This window comes from Bemisia tabaci, chromosome 3 (assembly GCF_918797505.1).
Source record: "Bemisia tabaci chromosome 3, PGI_BMITA_v3".
Lineage (NCBI taxonomy): Eukaryota > Metazoa > Arthropoda > Insecta > Hemiptera > Aleyrodidae > Bemisia > Bemisia tabaci.
The window spans coordinates 38,077,366-38,094,576 of NC_092795.1; the positions used below are offsets into that span (position 1 = coordinate 38,077,366).

A 17,211-nucleotide genomic window follows, 5' to 3' on the forward strand; every position below is an offset into this window, starting at 1 on the left:
TCACCCAGCAACCTTTTTTGAAGGTTTTGCTGTTTCAGAAGAAGGATTTTGCGTACTTCGTTCCTGAATCCTGACAAAGGAATATGAACTTAAAACAAACTTAGTACGGTGGTGCCTAGTTACAGTTCTTATCTTGCTTATCACAATTTTTGACACTATTATATGGAAGGAAAGGTACTGGAAGGACTGCTACATCATAATTAAATGTTGAATTAGTTTAATTGACGCAACAAGGCATTGAGAGAGAAAAAGGGGTGGGCCGATTATCTCTCTGTTTTTCTTTCCACTGTGACTACTTACTTACAAATTAGACTAGTTAGTTTTTATCACTACCATACTATCATTCGTGCACATTCAAATCATAACTTCTAAACATTTTAATTATGTTGGTGCAACTTTATAAAGTACAACTTCCCAAGTTTCAATGAAGTTTTTTTAAGCGAAGTTGTGAGTCGTGTGTGTGAAGCTCTGTCATTTTCTCATCCATCTCACGCAGATTTTCCTTATCAGCGGAATTTCGTTTTTGCGTCTCTTCTCGACTAACTGCGTGCGAGTTTTTAATGACTGACCTCTTCATGTTTTGTATTTGAATGCCGAAGAAACTTCCATCGATTCTAATAAGTCTACGATTGTCACGAAATAATTCTTAGAATGTTCATCACCAATACACACTCTGGGAGTGTTTATCAGAGGATAATTTGCAGAACTCAGCTATTGATTTAGAGAAGTAAGTACTGTTCTTTTTGGGTCACAGGACAGTCAGGAGTTTCAACTATCATGAGTGAAATTTTCTTTTTATGGTACATATTAGCCCGCAATTTCATCATTTATGCACGTCATGTGCCTTAACTTAACTTATGTGCCTCAAGTAGTCTGTCAAAATGATAATTTTTGACCAAGGATACCTGGACAGGTAGATATGCTGTTATCAACTATGGAATAAATAGACTATTACTTAGTGACTGTCTTTGAGAAATTGGTTGTCTGGAAAATTAAGGATATGATTGTTGAAAAGGTACTTAGTCAGGTATTTGGTATTTTTGATCAATGTATTGCTAGATAGACTAAGAGCTGAGGTAAGCCGGTCTGTGAATCAAATCTTAATTGACACAGTTCAATTTTTCATCCAACTTTTCCTACAACTCAATGGGATGAAAATGTTTCCCACTTGAATTAGGTACTTAGTAAAAAAAATTGTTCTAGAAATTGGGAAGTAAAGTTGAGCGGTAATAAGCACTGTGTGAAGTGGGCTCAAATATTACTCAGCGCTTCTCCTTTCAGTGCAACCACGATAGAGACCTCCTGGTTCAAAGTTATTTATGCTGATTCACCAGCTTCTACACTCAGCATGACCCTAATGAAAATTAAGGTTGTAAGACAGGTGGCTTGGCTCCCTCCTTAATCTTACTTAATGCGCACCTATATTCTTTAAAGAAAATGATGACCCATTGTTATCACTCAATATGATTCATGACTACTCTCCTTTAAAGAATAGATGGTGACTTTGGCTCTCTTCTGTTAACAAACTAGATGGCCACCTATCCTCTAAAATTTTTAGCAGACGTCCATACCACTCTATGTCCTGCACAGTATTATTTTCAACCTTTATTACCCAAATTAATGATCATTTTTATTACTAACACAGTCTTCTTTTATGGAAAATAATACACAAATCGACGGTGTAAGTTGGCAATCACATAACTTGGTTTGCGACGTCGTAGACTTCCTGTCATACTTTATTTTTTAGATGGAAAACTACTCAGCGGCCATTCTTCAAAACAGCCGTGATTTTTCTTCTCTATGCGAAGGAATTTCTGCATAAACTTCAAAGAATGATGTCAATTTGTTCTCCTTTAAAAAAATAACATAGAGGCGGAGATTTTCAGACACCGCAAACGAGTTATGGGATTGCAGATTTACACCGTCAAAATATATAAACGCATTACTGTAAATAAAATAGTATAAATTGAATGAAAAGTACCGTAGTAGGTATACTTTCTTCAGCAGATAGGTATCTATCTTGAATTCATTAGCCAATCAAGTGTCTGGCGCTCTCACCATAAACATAAAAGCTGTAAAATATTATTATCGTACACCGACCTTTCATTTGTCAAACCATTGAATGATCAACTAAGTAGTAAGTGACCCATCTGTGAGTACCTACTCACCTGTGTGTAATTAATTCTTAAGATATAATTGGCCAGTCATCCTAAAATATTTGAATAGTATCACAAACCTAATAATGCCAAGAATAAAATCACTAAAAATTCAAAAACTCAAACTTTCCCAACTTAATTATTTGTCTGGACGACGTTTCTGTCAACTGATCATGTAACTAATAAAATGTTTCCTCTTTTTTTTCACCAGGACAGATTGACTGGCAATGCATTTTGTAGCTTATCTTGTTTTGAAGGTATTATAAACATTCTTTTAGGACATGAAAGCACAATTCCCAATCACTTCATTTTCCTAGTCTGAGGAGGCATGCAAGTTGCGTAAATTTAACCTTTCATCAGTTTCATTCATGTAAGTAAGTAATTTGTTTTCCTCCTTTTAGAGTTTGTTTTTATTTGTCTTTGTGTATTTACCCTTTTTTTTCAAGTTTGCACGAGCTGTATAATACAAAATCATTACTTTTTTCTTGCTAAACATCTTATTCTGAAGTCCAAAAAAATACTATTCTAAGGTTTATTTTGATAGTTATACATTTCATCCCCCCACCCCCCTATTTTATGAATTTGAAATTAGGTTGTATCTTGTCTATACAAATTTATTTTTTTGAAGGCAACATCTCCTTGGATGCAAACTCTAAATGTTGTGCTCCCCACCCTCTTATCCCCTGAATTTCTAAAATTGAGTATAACTGTGAACAATAGCTTTTACGAAGGCCACAGCAAAAGACTGGTAAGCTCCTCAATAAGGTCAGCCCTGCTCTTACCCAATTAAAATGATGGAAGTGTAAATGACTCTTTAAGAACGACCTGATTGTTTAAAGTTCAAGCATTCATATGGCTTCGTTCCTCTGTGTGGCGTGTTTGCTCGTATCTTTCCCTCAAGCTTGAAATCTAATTATCAGCTTGAGATATTTTGGTTGTCAGCAAATGAAGTTAGTCCTTTTCCTGCCACACACATGCATCTTTAGTTGTGCTGTTCCAAATTGTATTCATCCTCTTTTCTCTCATCTATTTCATGCTTTTTGTGCCAACCTACCTTCTTTTTCTTTGATGGACAGTTCCACTGAAGATCAAGAATCTGAATTAAGTGCTGAAATATTTCTTTAGAACGTTTAATTTATCCTGTGTTTCTTCCATTAGAATAATTTTTTACAAATTTATTTTGCTGCTTATTTTTTCCGGGGACCAAACAAGAGAGGGGGAAAACCAGTAATTTAAAAAAGAATGGAGTATAAGTCTCTCTGAAACAAATGTTTTTGAATTACTCCCTTCTTTGTACACTAGAAAATTAATCTGAACATACTTTCAACATTATGCAAATTTTAAATCACTTAATGATGTACTGATAATGCAGTGGCATTGGAAACTATTTGATTATTTGTATGTGAGAAACATGAAGAAACAATGGGGGCTTGTAAAGTTACGGATTTAGAATAGCAAATCTTAAACTCGTAAGTTTGAGCAGCACCAATAGAATAAAGTGATGGGGTTTTCTCCTCTTGCAGAGAGATTAAAACTTTCCAAAAATCTAAGAATTGAAATAACCGAACAAAGTCACTTTGTATAAACTTAAAATCTGGTTTTTTCGTGACAGTATAGTTAGATCCCCTCTCCTAACAAACAAGAGACATAAGAAAAACGTGAAAAGAGGAAAACTTGTTTAAAAATTTAAAAACAAATGACATTCTAGGAACTTCTACTAATTATATCAACCTCCAGAAGTTGGCGAGTAAAGGATTAAAATTTCACGAATACAAACTATTACCAATGAATATGTCTCCCAGGTGGCAGTAATCTTCGAAACCTCTCAGTATTTTCCCAGGCAGTTTAATATTTATAAAAATTCCCTTGTAGATTTTGTTTTCTACTCAAGCTTTTGTTTTTAAACTATTTTTTTATCCTTCATGGTAATCCTTGGATGGTGACCACAAAATGCACTCATACATCCTACATTTTTATTTTTGCTAAAATTTCAGCTTTGTCTTAATTTTCCTGTTTGGATCATATGCACCAGAATGATTAAAGCTATTTTTATCCATTGTGCAGCATTGAGTCACCAACTCGATATTTATATGATATGTCATGTACTCTCCCAGTAACATAGCTCAGATAATTCTTGAACCCCCCCACCTTTGTGCTTGAAAGAATTTGATATTTTATACGGTGGTGTGGCATCTACTCATCAAGGCACAGTGTTCAACTCCATTTATGAATTTGAAAGATGGGCAATCTAACCTCCTCTTCTCAATTGGAAATTTGCAGAAAAATTGATAATATGATACTGCCTCCTAAATCATGCAGTTGCGTTTACGGTCAGTCAATCTAAAAATTTCTCTACCTTATAGTTCTTTGAGATACAATTCTTTAGCTGTTGGTTTTATTCAATTGCGATATCCAAGGTTTTTTTTTAAATTATCATTAAATTTTACATTTATTGTTCATGAGAAATGGTTTTAAGAAGATATTGAGTGTATACTTATTCTTTGCCCAAACGAGTTGTAAAAAAACATGAAGTACAAAGCATTTTAGTTCAATTCTGCCATGCTCAGAAAGAACACTGTATGAACATTCGAACATTGCCAAATTTCGCCCAACAAATCATTAATTTTTTTTTTATTAAAATTATACATATTTTTTTGAAATTCTCAGATATATAGATTGAATTGCAAACATAATTACCTAAAAAATTTGAAGGAAATTATTCAGAATACATATTCCCCATGAATTTGTAGTTTCATCTCCTTGTTTTTTTCTCTTTCATAATTTTTTTTATTTTTTGTTTTCCAGGTAGTTTAAATGAACGAAACATGGGTGGGGCGCTGAGCCATTTTTTCCAGTCTGGAAGCGCACTTCTTTCAGCCAATCATCGAGGTTGTTCTGACCAGACAAGATCTAAAATTCGAGTGGTTTTTGATGCACTAAGAGCTAATCCTAGAGTTACTTGTCAAAGACTTCAAGGTCTTCTCTCGCAGATACCCAAGGTATTTATTTCTAATGATAAAATAGCAGGAAACAATTATTCTACAAAATGTTGTGCTTAACATCATCTTATGACGTGTGGTGACTTTGGTGTCAGGGCAAGCTGTAGCAACTATGGTCTCATTGGAAGTCTTAGGAGTATGAGATACCAATTCCTTTCCTCTAGAATAAGAAAGGGCTCATTGAATCTAATCTGGCCCCTTTTTTTAAGTCTATTTCCTTTTTTTGGCATTTCAACAAATGGTCACTTTAGTTTGATTAGACTTGAAACTTAGATGAATTTTTTTGTGATTAATAGCATTTCTCATCCACAGTAAGTAAATACAATTTTAATTTTAGTTTTCCTGAAATTGCATAGAGCTTCAAAGAAAATTTCTATGAAAGTTTTTGAAGGAGGGACTTCATATTTTTTTCATAAGCTCATTATTCGTTAGTCAATACAAGAGACAAGAGACGAATCACCGTCAAAATCTGTGAAGGTTGCAAACGTTCATGAATACGGCAGTTGCAAGATCGAAGCATTGCCTCAGGAAGGAATTTTTCTAATGTATATTTTATTGAGAAACGTGTTTCTTTTTAAAAGCACAGAACAGCTTTTTTGGATGGAAAAAGGAGCTTAAAGCCCAAGTTATAAATAGGGTGTTTTTCACTGGGCTGAAGCTTTTGGCATCATCGGAGGCAACAAACCACGGTTTCAAACACCTAAAATCCAATGGAACATGACAGCCATACAATTAAAATCGTGAATGAAAGGTTTCATTTCAAAAAACGACTCAAACATTCACTTCAAAGAGCAATAATATTACAAGCACAGTCAAGATACATATCCTTGTCCCAATTGTGATCATAAAGTAAATAAACAAATGTCAGTAAAATCTGTCAGGGTGGTCAATTCTTCTTAAGGCGCCACAAAATCCTTTTGCAAGATATTTTTTTGTTTGAAACTGAGTTGGCTTTTTGGCAACTTTGGAAGTCTTTTTTTCAACTAAAACTAGATGAAATGGAAAACTTGAAAATGTTGGCATTTTTATTTTTTACATACATGTTAAGAAAGAATTTAAAAAAGAATATTGTGTGTCAGCCTTATTTCCCTAAAATATTCAAAGTATTTCTTCCTAATCGGTGGAACTTATTTTTAAGTTACATAGATGTAAACGAGCAGAAGATTTTTTGAAAAGTTTTCAAGTTGATTCAATTTATGCTGGATGTGACTTTTATTTATTTTGTATTTTTGTTTTTATTTCAGAATGAAAATATACTGCTGGTTCATGATGAAGAGGGTTATAACTTATTGCAAAAATGTGTAGGTCTGAACAATGTTGACATGGTGAGATGGATCCTGTCAAGAAATGTCGATCTAAACCGCGGTGCTTGTTCATTCCCCCTTCACATTGCATGTTTAAAAGGGTCAGTATGAAAATAATTCTTCTGGTGTTTGAAATTTTAGTGATTAGAAAGTACCTAGAAGCTGGAAGCTGGGTAAGTGGATTATGCCGCATCATTGGAAAAGGAACCGTTCCTCCTCAGATAATTTTAAGCCTTTAGAAAGTCCCTCAGAAACTAAAAGCAAGGGAGAAGAGTGTAAAAAATTTCATCCTCATATCTGGCCCAGGATACTGAGATTTGCACTCCTAACTTTCCCTCATCTTGAGAGAATTTTGTAAAAAGGTAAAATGTATATGCTGACTGTACACCAACCAATATTTTAATACAACTAGACTGTGCAAAAAGGTACACAGCACCAAATAATTCTAATAGTGACTGAATATGAACTAATAATTCAATACGCTTCGAATGTACAAAAGAGAGTTCTTTCCCCCAATACAAAGTATTTCTAGTAGATTTAAAAAGTTTCCAATTTTTTCTCAGGACTCTGAGAGTTTCCTAATTTTTAATGACAGCTTCTGAGTTAATTCCAGTGTAATGAAGAACTTTACTTCGTAGGAAATCAATCTGTAAAAGAAAATTAGAAATTTTTCAAGAGTAGATGAAGAAACAGCAAATTCAGTAGCAAAATTCTAGGATTCCTGCTAAAATTTACAACATACTTATTATTTCTAATAGTTGTAAATTATTTGAATCGCACATTGTTTATATTTTATTCGAGGCTAATCCATTCCATTTATATAAATACAATAAATTTGGATACATATCAGTGGAAAAGAATGAGCACCATGCTGCACCACTTAATTTTGTGCTCTTGAAGAGCTTTATTATTTGCCTCTAATGAACTCTCCAATTTCTCTCTTTCTAGATACTTAGAGTGTGTAGAACTTCTTCTAAAGCATGGTTCTAGAGTGGACGTTGAAGCACGAATGTGTTGGCCACATTCTCACAGCCCTAACTGTGAAGAACGAGGGAAACAGTGTGAAGGTAAGAAAGTTTTGTGACTTAGATATACCAGAAAAATCTTAATTATCAGGATCATTTGGGATTGGACATCATTCTGATACTTAAATTTTTGTGTATTTTGAAGAATCAATATGTGACATCGAAACATCACAAAATAAACAACCAAAGCATAACATTAAACATGAAAGCATTTTAATGATAACTTGCATCATTCTTGGTGAAAATAAAGTCAGAAATGAATGACTGCATCTTCGCACTGTTTCTCCTTTAATGTGAAAATACGAGCTGGCTTAAAAAAATTTCAGGAACCTTACCTAGAAAATTTTAAGTTCCTAAGTGCTAAGTTGAGCATGTATTTCTTTACAAGTTGATAATCATGTATTCATCTACAAATTGAAGACAGTAAAATGGATAAAAAAACATTTTGTGGACCAACCAAAAATCTTGTTTATTAAAGACAAATCTAAATGAGCTGAAAGACGTGGTTGACAATATTTAAAGTTTGTTAATGCCAATTTTGCGATTTTATGCAACCTGTTGAGTGTGTATACTTACAAGCATGAAAATATAGTTCTGTTGCTGTTTTGCAGTACTTTTGTAGTTATTTTGAATTATTATTGCAGAAAAACTCAGTTAATGAAAGTAAACTTGGATTATCTGATTTAAAAACTGCTTCTAATTTTAATTCCTTTAAATTTTATCAAAATTTTCTTAGGGTACTTCAAAAATATCGTGTATTCAATCTCAAAAAAGATATTTTCCCCCTGATACTTAAGCATGAAATGAATGATTGAAATGAGCTAGACTCCAAAACAGTGATGTAAATCCCTCTTGAACTCTTTTGTCACCTGAAACAACTCTATTATCACCCCCCCCCCCCCCTAAAAAAATATTACGTAATGGTAGCAAGTTTAAGGTGACGAAAGAACTTAATAAAGAAATTTGGGTCCTTGGAAAAATAAAATAAAACCTTTAGTTCCAGGGACCTTTAGCTCCTCATGTCCTTTAATTAGACTTACTTTTTCTTTTCTTTAGTCACTAACTAACTTTTTTACTTCCAAATCTTTCAGATGTTTATGTGAATGACCGATTAAATGCTGAGAGAGGAAAAGATAAAGTACAAAATGCTATCTGTTATGCGGTTGATGGTGACCAGGTTAGTTTCTTCACTTTTCGTTCAGCGCACCTACTTTTTTTTTTTTTTTTAAGAAAAGGCATACTATTCTGTTTACTGCTACAGCAGCTCGCCCAATCTCGGTTTGGTCTGCTAGCTGATTGTGGAAAAAAAGGTTTTTTTCCATGGAAAACCATGAGAGTACTCCGTATCAAATCTTGTCAAAAAATGTTGGGAATGTATGGGCCGGGCTGACGAACGAAGCGCCAAGGGGCGTCAAGGAGCCAAAGCAACTAGCAGAAACTCTGCCATCAGGCATCCTGAAGTTGGGCTGTGCTCCTTAACCTCGTGCTATTGACACATTCCATATTCCCGCAAGGCTCAGCAGCCGTCTGACGGTAGGTCAGACTTCAGCTAACGGTAGGTCTTTTCAAAAACTGTGGCAGACATTGCAGAGCGCGGATGTTTAGAGCATGGCCATGCCCCCCACCAAGTTAGACTGTGTTGTTTCAATCTTCTTTGATAGGTAGTGCTGATGTTAGGAATTGAACCCATAGTCACACAGAGTAATTACGGTTCAGCTGCATCCGTATGGCACTTGGAGTTATAAGTATAGTTGAAACTATAAGCCGCCTCGGTTGCACTACCTCTGAAACCTGTTGTCAGTAAAGAGTGTTTCTTAATTCATACCAAAGGGAGACAATCAATTTATGATGCCCTTGGAGACTTCAGCTAGCTTGTCGTGCTCATCGACTAAGCTGAAACAACTATGGTAAATCACAAGAAGCAGTAGGCTTGAGATTCAAATGAAGCGGGTACACATATACGCTTTATAATTCATTCAAGAAATAATTCCAATATTCCACTAAAATTTCTACGTAATAAAATCATTCATCACGAATTTTGATTTACTAAGACATGTCCAAATTTTTCTTGACCCATGACAATTACCTTGGGCACTTTGTATTATTTTTAAGTTTTTCTACAAGCTTTAGTTTTGACACTTTATTGAATCATTTTCAAAGAAGTCAATGTCTTATTTTCTGGGTTTTTAGGCCAATGTCTTGGAATGCTTGATGCAACAAAATGAAGGTGAACATTGGTTACCATGGCAACAAAAGAGGCCTCTTCTGCATTTAGCAGTTGCGGGAGGAGCATGGGAATGTGTCAAACTTCTGGTCACTGTTCGATCAGATGAGATAGGAAAATGTGTTGATGAATACTACCCTCTGCATCATGCAGTTTTAAAACCATTAAAATTTTTAGCTTTATTATCAAGGTATGCATCTTTTATGCTTTCTCTTACTGTTGTGTATGAAACTTGTAAATTCTGATGAGTCAATCACAGTTGGAGAAATATCTCACTATTCGGAGTGCTCAATGACAGATTGTTGCAATCTTAGAATCTATGTAGAAATCTCTTGCTGGGAAATGCAATCCAATTTCAGAAACATCGATTTTTCTAATAACTATTCACAAAATAAAAATAAAAAAAAATTTAAAAACAGTAAGTTTCCCTTTGAAGAATATGTATGTTTCTATGTGTAATATATGTGTATCTTTAAAAGACCGTTAGAAAGTGTTTCCTCTTAAGCTTAGCTTAACCTTTTGCTCTTGAGTGTCGACTTTCAGTTGACAGAATTGATTAACATATGTGAAATGGTAAAATGATGTGCTAAACTCTGCAGGAACGTACCTTAACTATCAAGGATCCATAGCTTGGTTTTTTCTGTTGGAGGTTGCTGGCAGTACAATTTTGCCGCCTTACTACACTTTAATCTAAGCAATTCAGGCCGAGAAGAGATTTTTTGCCACCTTCATTTACATATTGTGTTGTAGCCAGCTTTTGTGCTCAAGTATAATTTTTTAGTCTTTTTTTCATCTCTTTATTGACTCCACTCAAGTTTACAGAAAGTACAGGAAAGGCGACCCCCTCTAAAAGAATTCAAATGCAAAAGGTTTGGCGTTTCTTGTGTTATCTTCCAGCATAAAAATTTTCTTCATGAAGATAATATCTCTACCTAACAGCCTCTCTCAAATACCATAAAAGTACAGTGAATTCAAACTATGATAATTTTTCAAAGTTTTGAGCTTAAGCCTTAACTTTTTTTCAGTAATGGGGCTGACCTGACGGTAGTCACGCCAACGCAACAAATGAACGCTTTACACTTAGTCTTTCTTCTTGGTCGTAAGAGTGCAGAAGATACCCTTGCCACTTGTAAACTGCTCCTAGAGTCCGGACTACAGAAACAGATCAACGAACCTGATTCATTGGGCAACACACCTTTGCATGGCTTGATTGTGAGGTATGCTATTGAGGAAGCCAGGATTGCATATGACACAGAGATTCCATGGAACAAGTGGGATGTTCTGCATTTGGTAAGCACTACAAATCCATTTATTTTTGTGGGGTGTTTCGTCTTGTCAGAATTATTTACTCTCAAGCATCAGTTAAGTATAGAAATCTATCTCTCAAATCATACATCGTACTGAGTTCAACAGATAATTGGAGGCTTCTGAGGAATTCAAATTTCAACGCTCATTTCAAGCATTTTTCCAAAAGTAATGATAGATCTCAATTATTAAAAGTCCAGTGCACCTTTCAGTAAAGCTATCGGTCCTAAAAGAACCAATGATGGCCATGTGGCAATGCCTTAACGTGCAATATTGTTGTATGCAAATAACACAGTAGAAAAACAGCTCTTCAAACCTCTCATTTTTTTTTTTTTTTTTTTTTTTTTCCAGAAATACCAGGATATGTCTGACATATTAGGTGCCTGAAAAAGTGAGAATACGGTAACTTCACACTAAACTAAGTTGAGAGTATCTGTCATTGAAGAAAAAAAGAAGATTTGAACCTGAGTACCCATGAGTTATCCAAGAGATCTTGCATTCTGTCTAATTAACTAAGCATTTCATGTTTGAAATTGGTATTCAGTCAGTGATACGGACATTTTTATATATTCAATGACTAAAAGAACTACTCAAGCACTTAATCCAAACAAGTATACCTACTAATTTATCTCATTGATCGTTTCAGATGCGGTTTCTGTTATCAAAAGGTGCTCAACCATCAATAAACCAGCCTGGAAACAGTGCTTTGGCATGCGTTCTGAGGCACGTAAAGGATTGGGAGTTCCGTTATGAACTTCTCAACATGCTTTTACAAGAAGGAGGGAATCCAAACAATGTGGGCAGGGACGGAAGTGTCCCACTGATGGTCTGTCTAGTACCTCTAATAAACAAAGATCCTCTTCATCACCTAACCCATACAATGAAGGTTTGTGTTCAAAGTTTCCTGTTATTTTTCCATCATTTTAAAGAGAATATATGGGCTCACAAGAATTTTTAGACTGGTGACAAGAAAGTGCATTGTTTAATATTTGTACCATGTACTCATCTAGTGTTATTTGTGGTTGATTTTGCTAGTGCTCAGGTTCACAGAAAAGTTTGAGTGGGATGCGAGAGATTGATGCAAAATCTACCTTTTTTCCCTCTTTATATTTGTTTCTCTCATTTTTGGAATTCATTTAATTTCAATATTCAAAAGAGGACAATAACATAAGGGACATTTTTTCTAATTCAAGATTGAATGGCACTAAAGGGTTTCCTTGAGTCTGCACCTCAGAATCACCAAAACAGCCTTGATAATTGAAATATGACTGATTACCGACTTCGAAAACCTATTTTGACATGAGTTTTCTCCAACGAAAACAATAAGAAATCTACCTACTTATCAGCAATCCAATCAACCTCTCAAATCCGAATGTATTGCTGTGGATTAAGAAAATAAATACTTGTTTTTTGAATTTTAAGAATTTCAGAACTGGAATTGGGAAAACCGGAAAGTGTCCGGGAATTTTAAAAAGTCAGGGAAAACCTTGAAATATCAGGGAAAATGACAAAAAAGTCCAGGAAAAATTGTTGAGGCACCTTTATTTGCTTTATAGAAAGAGTTTGATGTTTCAAACAAACAAATTTGGCATGAAAACAACTTCAAATTATGTCTTTTTAACCGTCTGGCATATTATCAATTGTCAGGAAATTGTATCAAAATATCTCAGAGAAATCAGGAAAAAATCGGGGAATTTCATTATCCAAATTCTGTGGCAACCCGGAATTTCTACTTTTCAAAACTCTTCTACAAAAGTTGAAGTATGCACTGCAATGGTTACCACAAACCTAGTATAATACATAAAGTATCATCAAAAATTAATTTGTTTTCTTTCATCCTCTCTCATTGAACCATAACCATCTTTGCCACTCTGTTCTAGGTCTGCTACCAAAATTGTGTACGTATTCTATGCAAGCACGGAGCAAATCCCAACTGCACAACGCGGTCAAACCTGACACCTTTGCATGTCTTAGTGTTTTCAGCAAATGAAAATATGGAAAACGGAAGGGGGTCTGATGAGAATGAGTCAAAAACTGTACAGAACATGGAGTTTATACGAAGCCTGCTTGCAATTTTACTTCAGCATGGATTAGACCCTAATATTCGGTTTTCACCACGTACTCAGCACATTCTCCAGTCCATTCTGGATATGATCCAAGCGTCACGTCAGCCTTCTGAGCTACAGCTTCAAGAGGTTTATAGGCTCACTCTTATATTTTTGCAGGTTAGTACACTATACCTTTTCTTTAATTTTCCTACCTAAGATGGCGAATATATTAGAGTTGCAGTGGTGTTGGTCGATTCTTGAACGGCAGCTTCCCAGACAGATTTAAAATCAAATCTGCATTAGAATAGACAAATCTTCAAATTTTTAACAACACGGAAAAAAAAGAATTGCTGATTCAGCAATTCAATTGCTAAAAACAGTGAGTGCAATGTTTCAACGCAGATTTTACAACAAAAAAATGCTACTTTAACCACATTGTAAACTACTTTAACCACGGGGGTGGTTAAAGAAGCATTTTTTGGTTGTAAAATCTGCGTTGAAACATTGCACTCACTGTTTTTAGCAATTGAATTGCTGAATCAGCAATTCTTTTTTTTTTCCGTGAAGCTAAAGATTGTAAAAGTTGTGATCTGTATTGCCAGGATGGGTGGATCTTCAAACTCAGGTCACCTCAAATGTATTATCATCAGTAAATAATACTGTGCAAGGAATGTTGTATACAAAGCAATTGAAGATATCTATAGAAAATACAATTCTGATGCGTAGCACCGCTCAGAAGAAAGGAATAGTTTACTTTAAAAATAAGAAAGGCATGTATTTTTTTTTTTTTTTTTTTTTTTTACAAAAGTTTAAGTTAAAAATAAAGTAAAAACTGTAAATTAAAAACTTTAGGAAAATGAAAACTTCAAATTATAGCAATGAGCATCTACACGTCCTCTTTACACTACCTTCCGAAGTACATGTAGCAAGTATTAATGATCATATTGAATGATGAATGGCCTTGTTTATTTATAACCTTATGCTTTTTCTTCATAGTATGGTGCAAATCCTGACTTACGAATTCCGCTACTCGACCCGGGATGCCACAATTCTGCAACAGCCAATGTCCTGTTACGGACCCTCAGGGGAAATCACTATGTCCTCTTCTACTATGTTACTCTAATTTTGCGGAAAGAAGAATTGCTTCACAAGTCCTCCGCAACATTTGCGTCCATCATCTGGCTGTACTACTTCTCAATGAGTCACCGTGAGCTTTATGATTGTTTGGGTGGTCTGCTCAAAGCCTTTGAAGCTGGTGTCCTTCCAATGCGTGCAACAGCATTGGTTAATTTGTTAAAGGAACTGTACACAAGACCGCGATCTCTAAAACAGATTGCACGACATCATGTTTACAAGAGCTTGGGTCGCAAGCCCGCCATGCATGTTAACAAACTGCCACTTCCCAATGCACTCAAGGAGTATATTTTAAACTTTGAATTTTAATTCATCATTGTGTCTCTTTTTAATGAGAACCTACAACTTTGTTCTTCCTCTTTCCTCGCAAAAAGCTGGTTTTCATCAGATAAAGCTGCTGTATTGTTTTACAACAGTCATTTCACTATTCCACAATAAACATCACTATTAACGAAGCCAATTTTTCTGCCCTACATAATTTGTTGTTATAGCAAATTAATTTACGCTTTCAAGTTTACCTAAATAATTTTAGGAAACTAAAAAGTTAATCATAAAAAGTGTGTAAATATCCAAAGGCAAAATTTTAAACATTATAAGATAAATTCTCAGTCATCCCTTCTTGTTCATGTACAATATGTGAAAAGCACCAATAATTTGTCTCAAAACGCATTTTAATAGAAATTCAGGCAGCCCAAACTTATGATTGACTATGCTGATTCATTCAATTCATTTGTAGTCTGAACCAGAGCAATTTTAAAGAGATATTTTGGTAGCTTTTTGAATCATAATTTTCTTATCAAGAAATAGTTTTTAAATGAAATTTCATGAAGTCTTTCAAACAAAAAAGTAAGGAGATGTAATCTCATGGAGAAAGTATTTTTTGTGAGTTTATTTAAGACCAATTTATACAGATATGTCATTCCTGTGGCCAAACTTTGGTGTGAATTGACACCAGGAAGTCCAAATGCAATACATTTCTTACCGGATCATTTTGCAATGAGCTTTGCAAAAAAATGTACAGTGACTGATCCGTGTGAACCAGTGGCGTGCGCTGAAATTTTGTTTCTCTTTCGCAAATTACCTTGCTATCCTTTGAATTCACAGGTGCGATGGAAACAGATAAGGCAAGCTGCAGCTCGCCTCTTATTTTTTTTTCTTACGTATGGGCTCAAAGAGCATACAGGTAATGTGCAAGTGAGAAACAAGATTTCAGCGCACGCTACTGGTGTGAACTGGTCTTGGTTTCAGAGACCCTCTTCCAGACTTTTCCCATTGTATAATAAAAGAATTGGACAGACTTTACTGCATTTTTCTAAAATACTCATCCACAATTAGGAAAATGTCTTTACTAGTCCTCAAATAATTTCTTATGCAATCAAATGCAGAATGCGAGGGACTAGAGCTCTCTCAGTGATGAAAACTGTTGGTGAAGTTGATTTTGGGAATTTTCTGAGTTTGCAAATCAGATTTTAGACCAAGCCTAGCGTACAAAAACAGGTTCCTTTTCTTGTATTCTCACCTCCATTGAAATTGTAAATGAGTCTGACTACGTTCATTGAATCAAAATGTTTGCCAAGTCCACAATACTAAGTTGAGCATGTAGAAATCAAGAAAAGTCCTCAACAAAAACTACTAAACAAAGAATAGATTCCTAAGCTACTTTTTTCTTTTCTTTTTTCTGACTCTTCTCTGTGTCTCTAAAGTGTCAATGTTTTACACTCTGCTCGAAATGTTCTCAATTGAGGCTGATTTTGTTTTTGCCATTATTACGTGTAATTACTTTCAGAAAAGGAACAAATCAAAATTTTGTTCAAAACCTTACTTATTCAAGTTTTATCGTTGTCTCTGTTATGTTTCTGTTTTGAACTTTTGTTTTTATTATTGTTAATTTAATTTATTGACCCAGTCCAAGTTTTTAATTATCCTCTAGTATATTCGAAAACTATGGCTGTTTTTTCAGTTCTAAAATTACCTGTAAAAACTAGAAAGTAAGAATGAACCACAATACATTGTACCTAAATTTTTTACGTTAGATTTTTTAAATTGGTGTGAAAAGTTGTTTTCAATTTTATTCCATCGACAAACTTGTCTCTTGTAATTTTTGTACATAAATTTATTATTTACATCAATTTTATATCTGTGTTTTTATTCATCATTCTTTTTACACTAGCTACAAAACCTAGAATAAATCGTCATTTGGGTAAGATCCTGAGAACCATGATAACTTGACCCTGTGCCTGCACTACCTGAGTTGAATGTGCCCAACAATTTTTTGTGCTTGTTTCATTGGTCTATAGATTCATGGATGTAAATTCGCTTTGCAGTGCCAATAAGAAATGCGAATATTTTTGTCTGAAACTGTTTCAACAAAATGTTTAAGCAGCACTGAAAAAGTGAACAAGTATTGTGAAATAGTCTCTTACAAATAAATTCGTAGAAAATTTCGTATTGGCACTGCAAACTGATTCTGATTCAACGAACCCAAAGTAATGCACACAAGCTGAATTTTATGCTTGCCAAAAATTTTGTGATTTTTTTCTTGCGCAGAAGGAAGGCGGAGGGATAAGCCATAGGATGCACCATGAGGCTAATAGGTGACATAAATTGTATTAAAATGAGGCTCGATGGTCTCAGTTAAGGAAAATCATCCGGTCTTCGCAAATATCAACAAAAAATTGAAATACCTTTTTCGATCTTCAAAGCCCATAATATTTGTATGGACTAATGTTTTATTCCATATCTTTCAAACATTTTTACCACGACTTGCTCACAGTTCACTTCGTGAGTCCTCATACTTTAATTCGACAGATTTGACCAGAATTATGTCAACTACATTAGTAAAGGCCTATTAACTTCTCAGGTTTTTTTTGTAAAAAACCAAGTCACATTCCCTAAGAGAAGGTATATTCATCATAATCTAGGCTTAACGAAAGTTTGCTGTGTGCGGGAGAGGGGGGGCCTCGGGAACATCTGATAAACAGCCATGAATTCGATCAAAATAGCCCTTAAGTAAACC

General features: G+C 34.7%; 1 protein-coding gene across 3 annotated transcripts; it reads left to right on the top strand.

The window, feature by feature from the left end:
* The first annotated feature begins 103 nt into the window (after window positions 1-103).
* Window positions 104-16,329, top strand: LOC109038976 (uncharacterized). 3 transcript variants are annotated; one of them, XM_019054260.2, is made up of 11 exons: window positions 104-727; window positions 2,368-2,530; window positions 4,962-5,155; window positions 6,400-6,560; window positions 7,408-7,526; window positions 8,576-8,661; window positions 9,675-9,898; window positions 10,734-10,998; window positions 11,660-11,899; window positions 12,894-13,238; window positions 14,058-16,329. In XM_019054260.2, the coding sequence occupies exons 3-11, from the start codon at window positions 4,982-4,984 to the stop codon at window positions 14,502-14,504; spliced, it is 2,061 nt and encodes a 686-aa protein (XP_018909805.1). In that variant the 5' UTR covers window positions 104-727; window positions 2,368-2,530; window positions 4,962-4,981; the 3' UTR covers window positions 14,505-16,329. The 3 variants fall into 3 exon arrangements, with proteins under 3 accessions (XP_018909805.1, XP_018909804.1, XP_018909803.1); XM_019054259.2 differs by having other exon boundaries at window positions 105-727; window positions 2,368-2,526; XM_019054258.2 differs by lacking the exons at window positions 104-727; window positions 2,368-2,530 and adding an exon at window positions 3,185-4,486.
* Window positions 16,330-17,211: the final 882 nt, after the last annotated feature.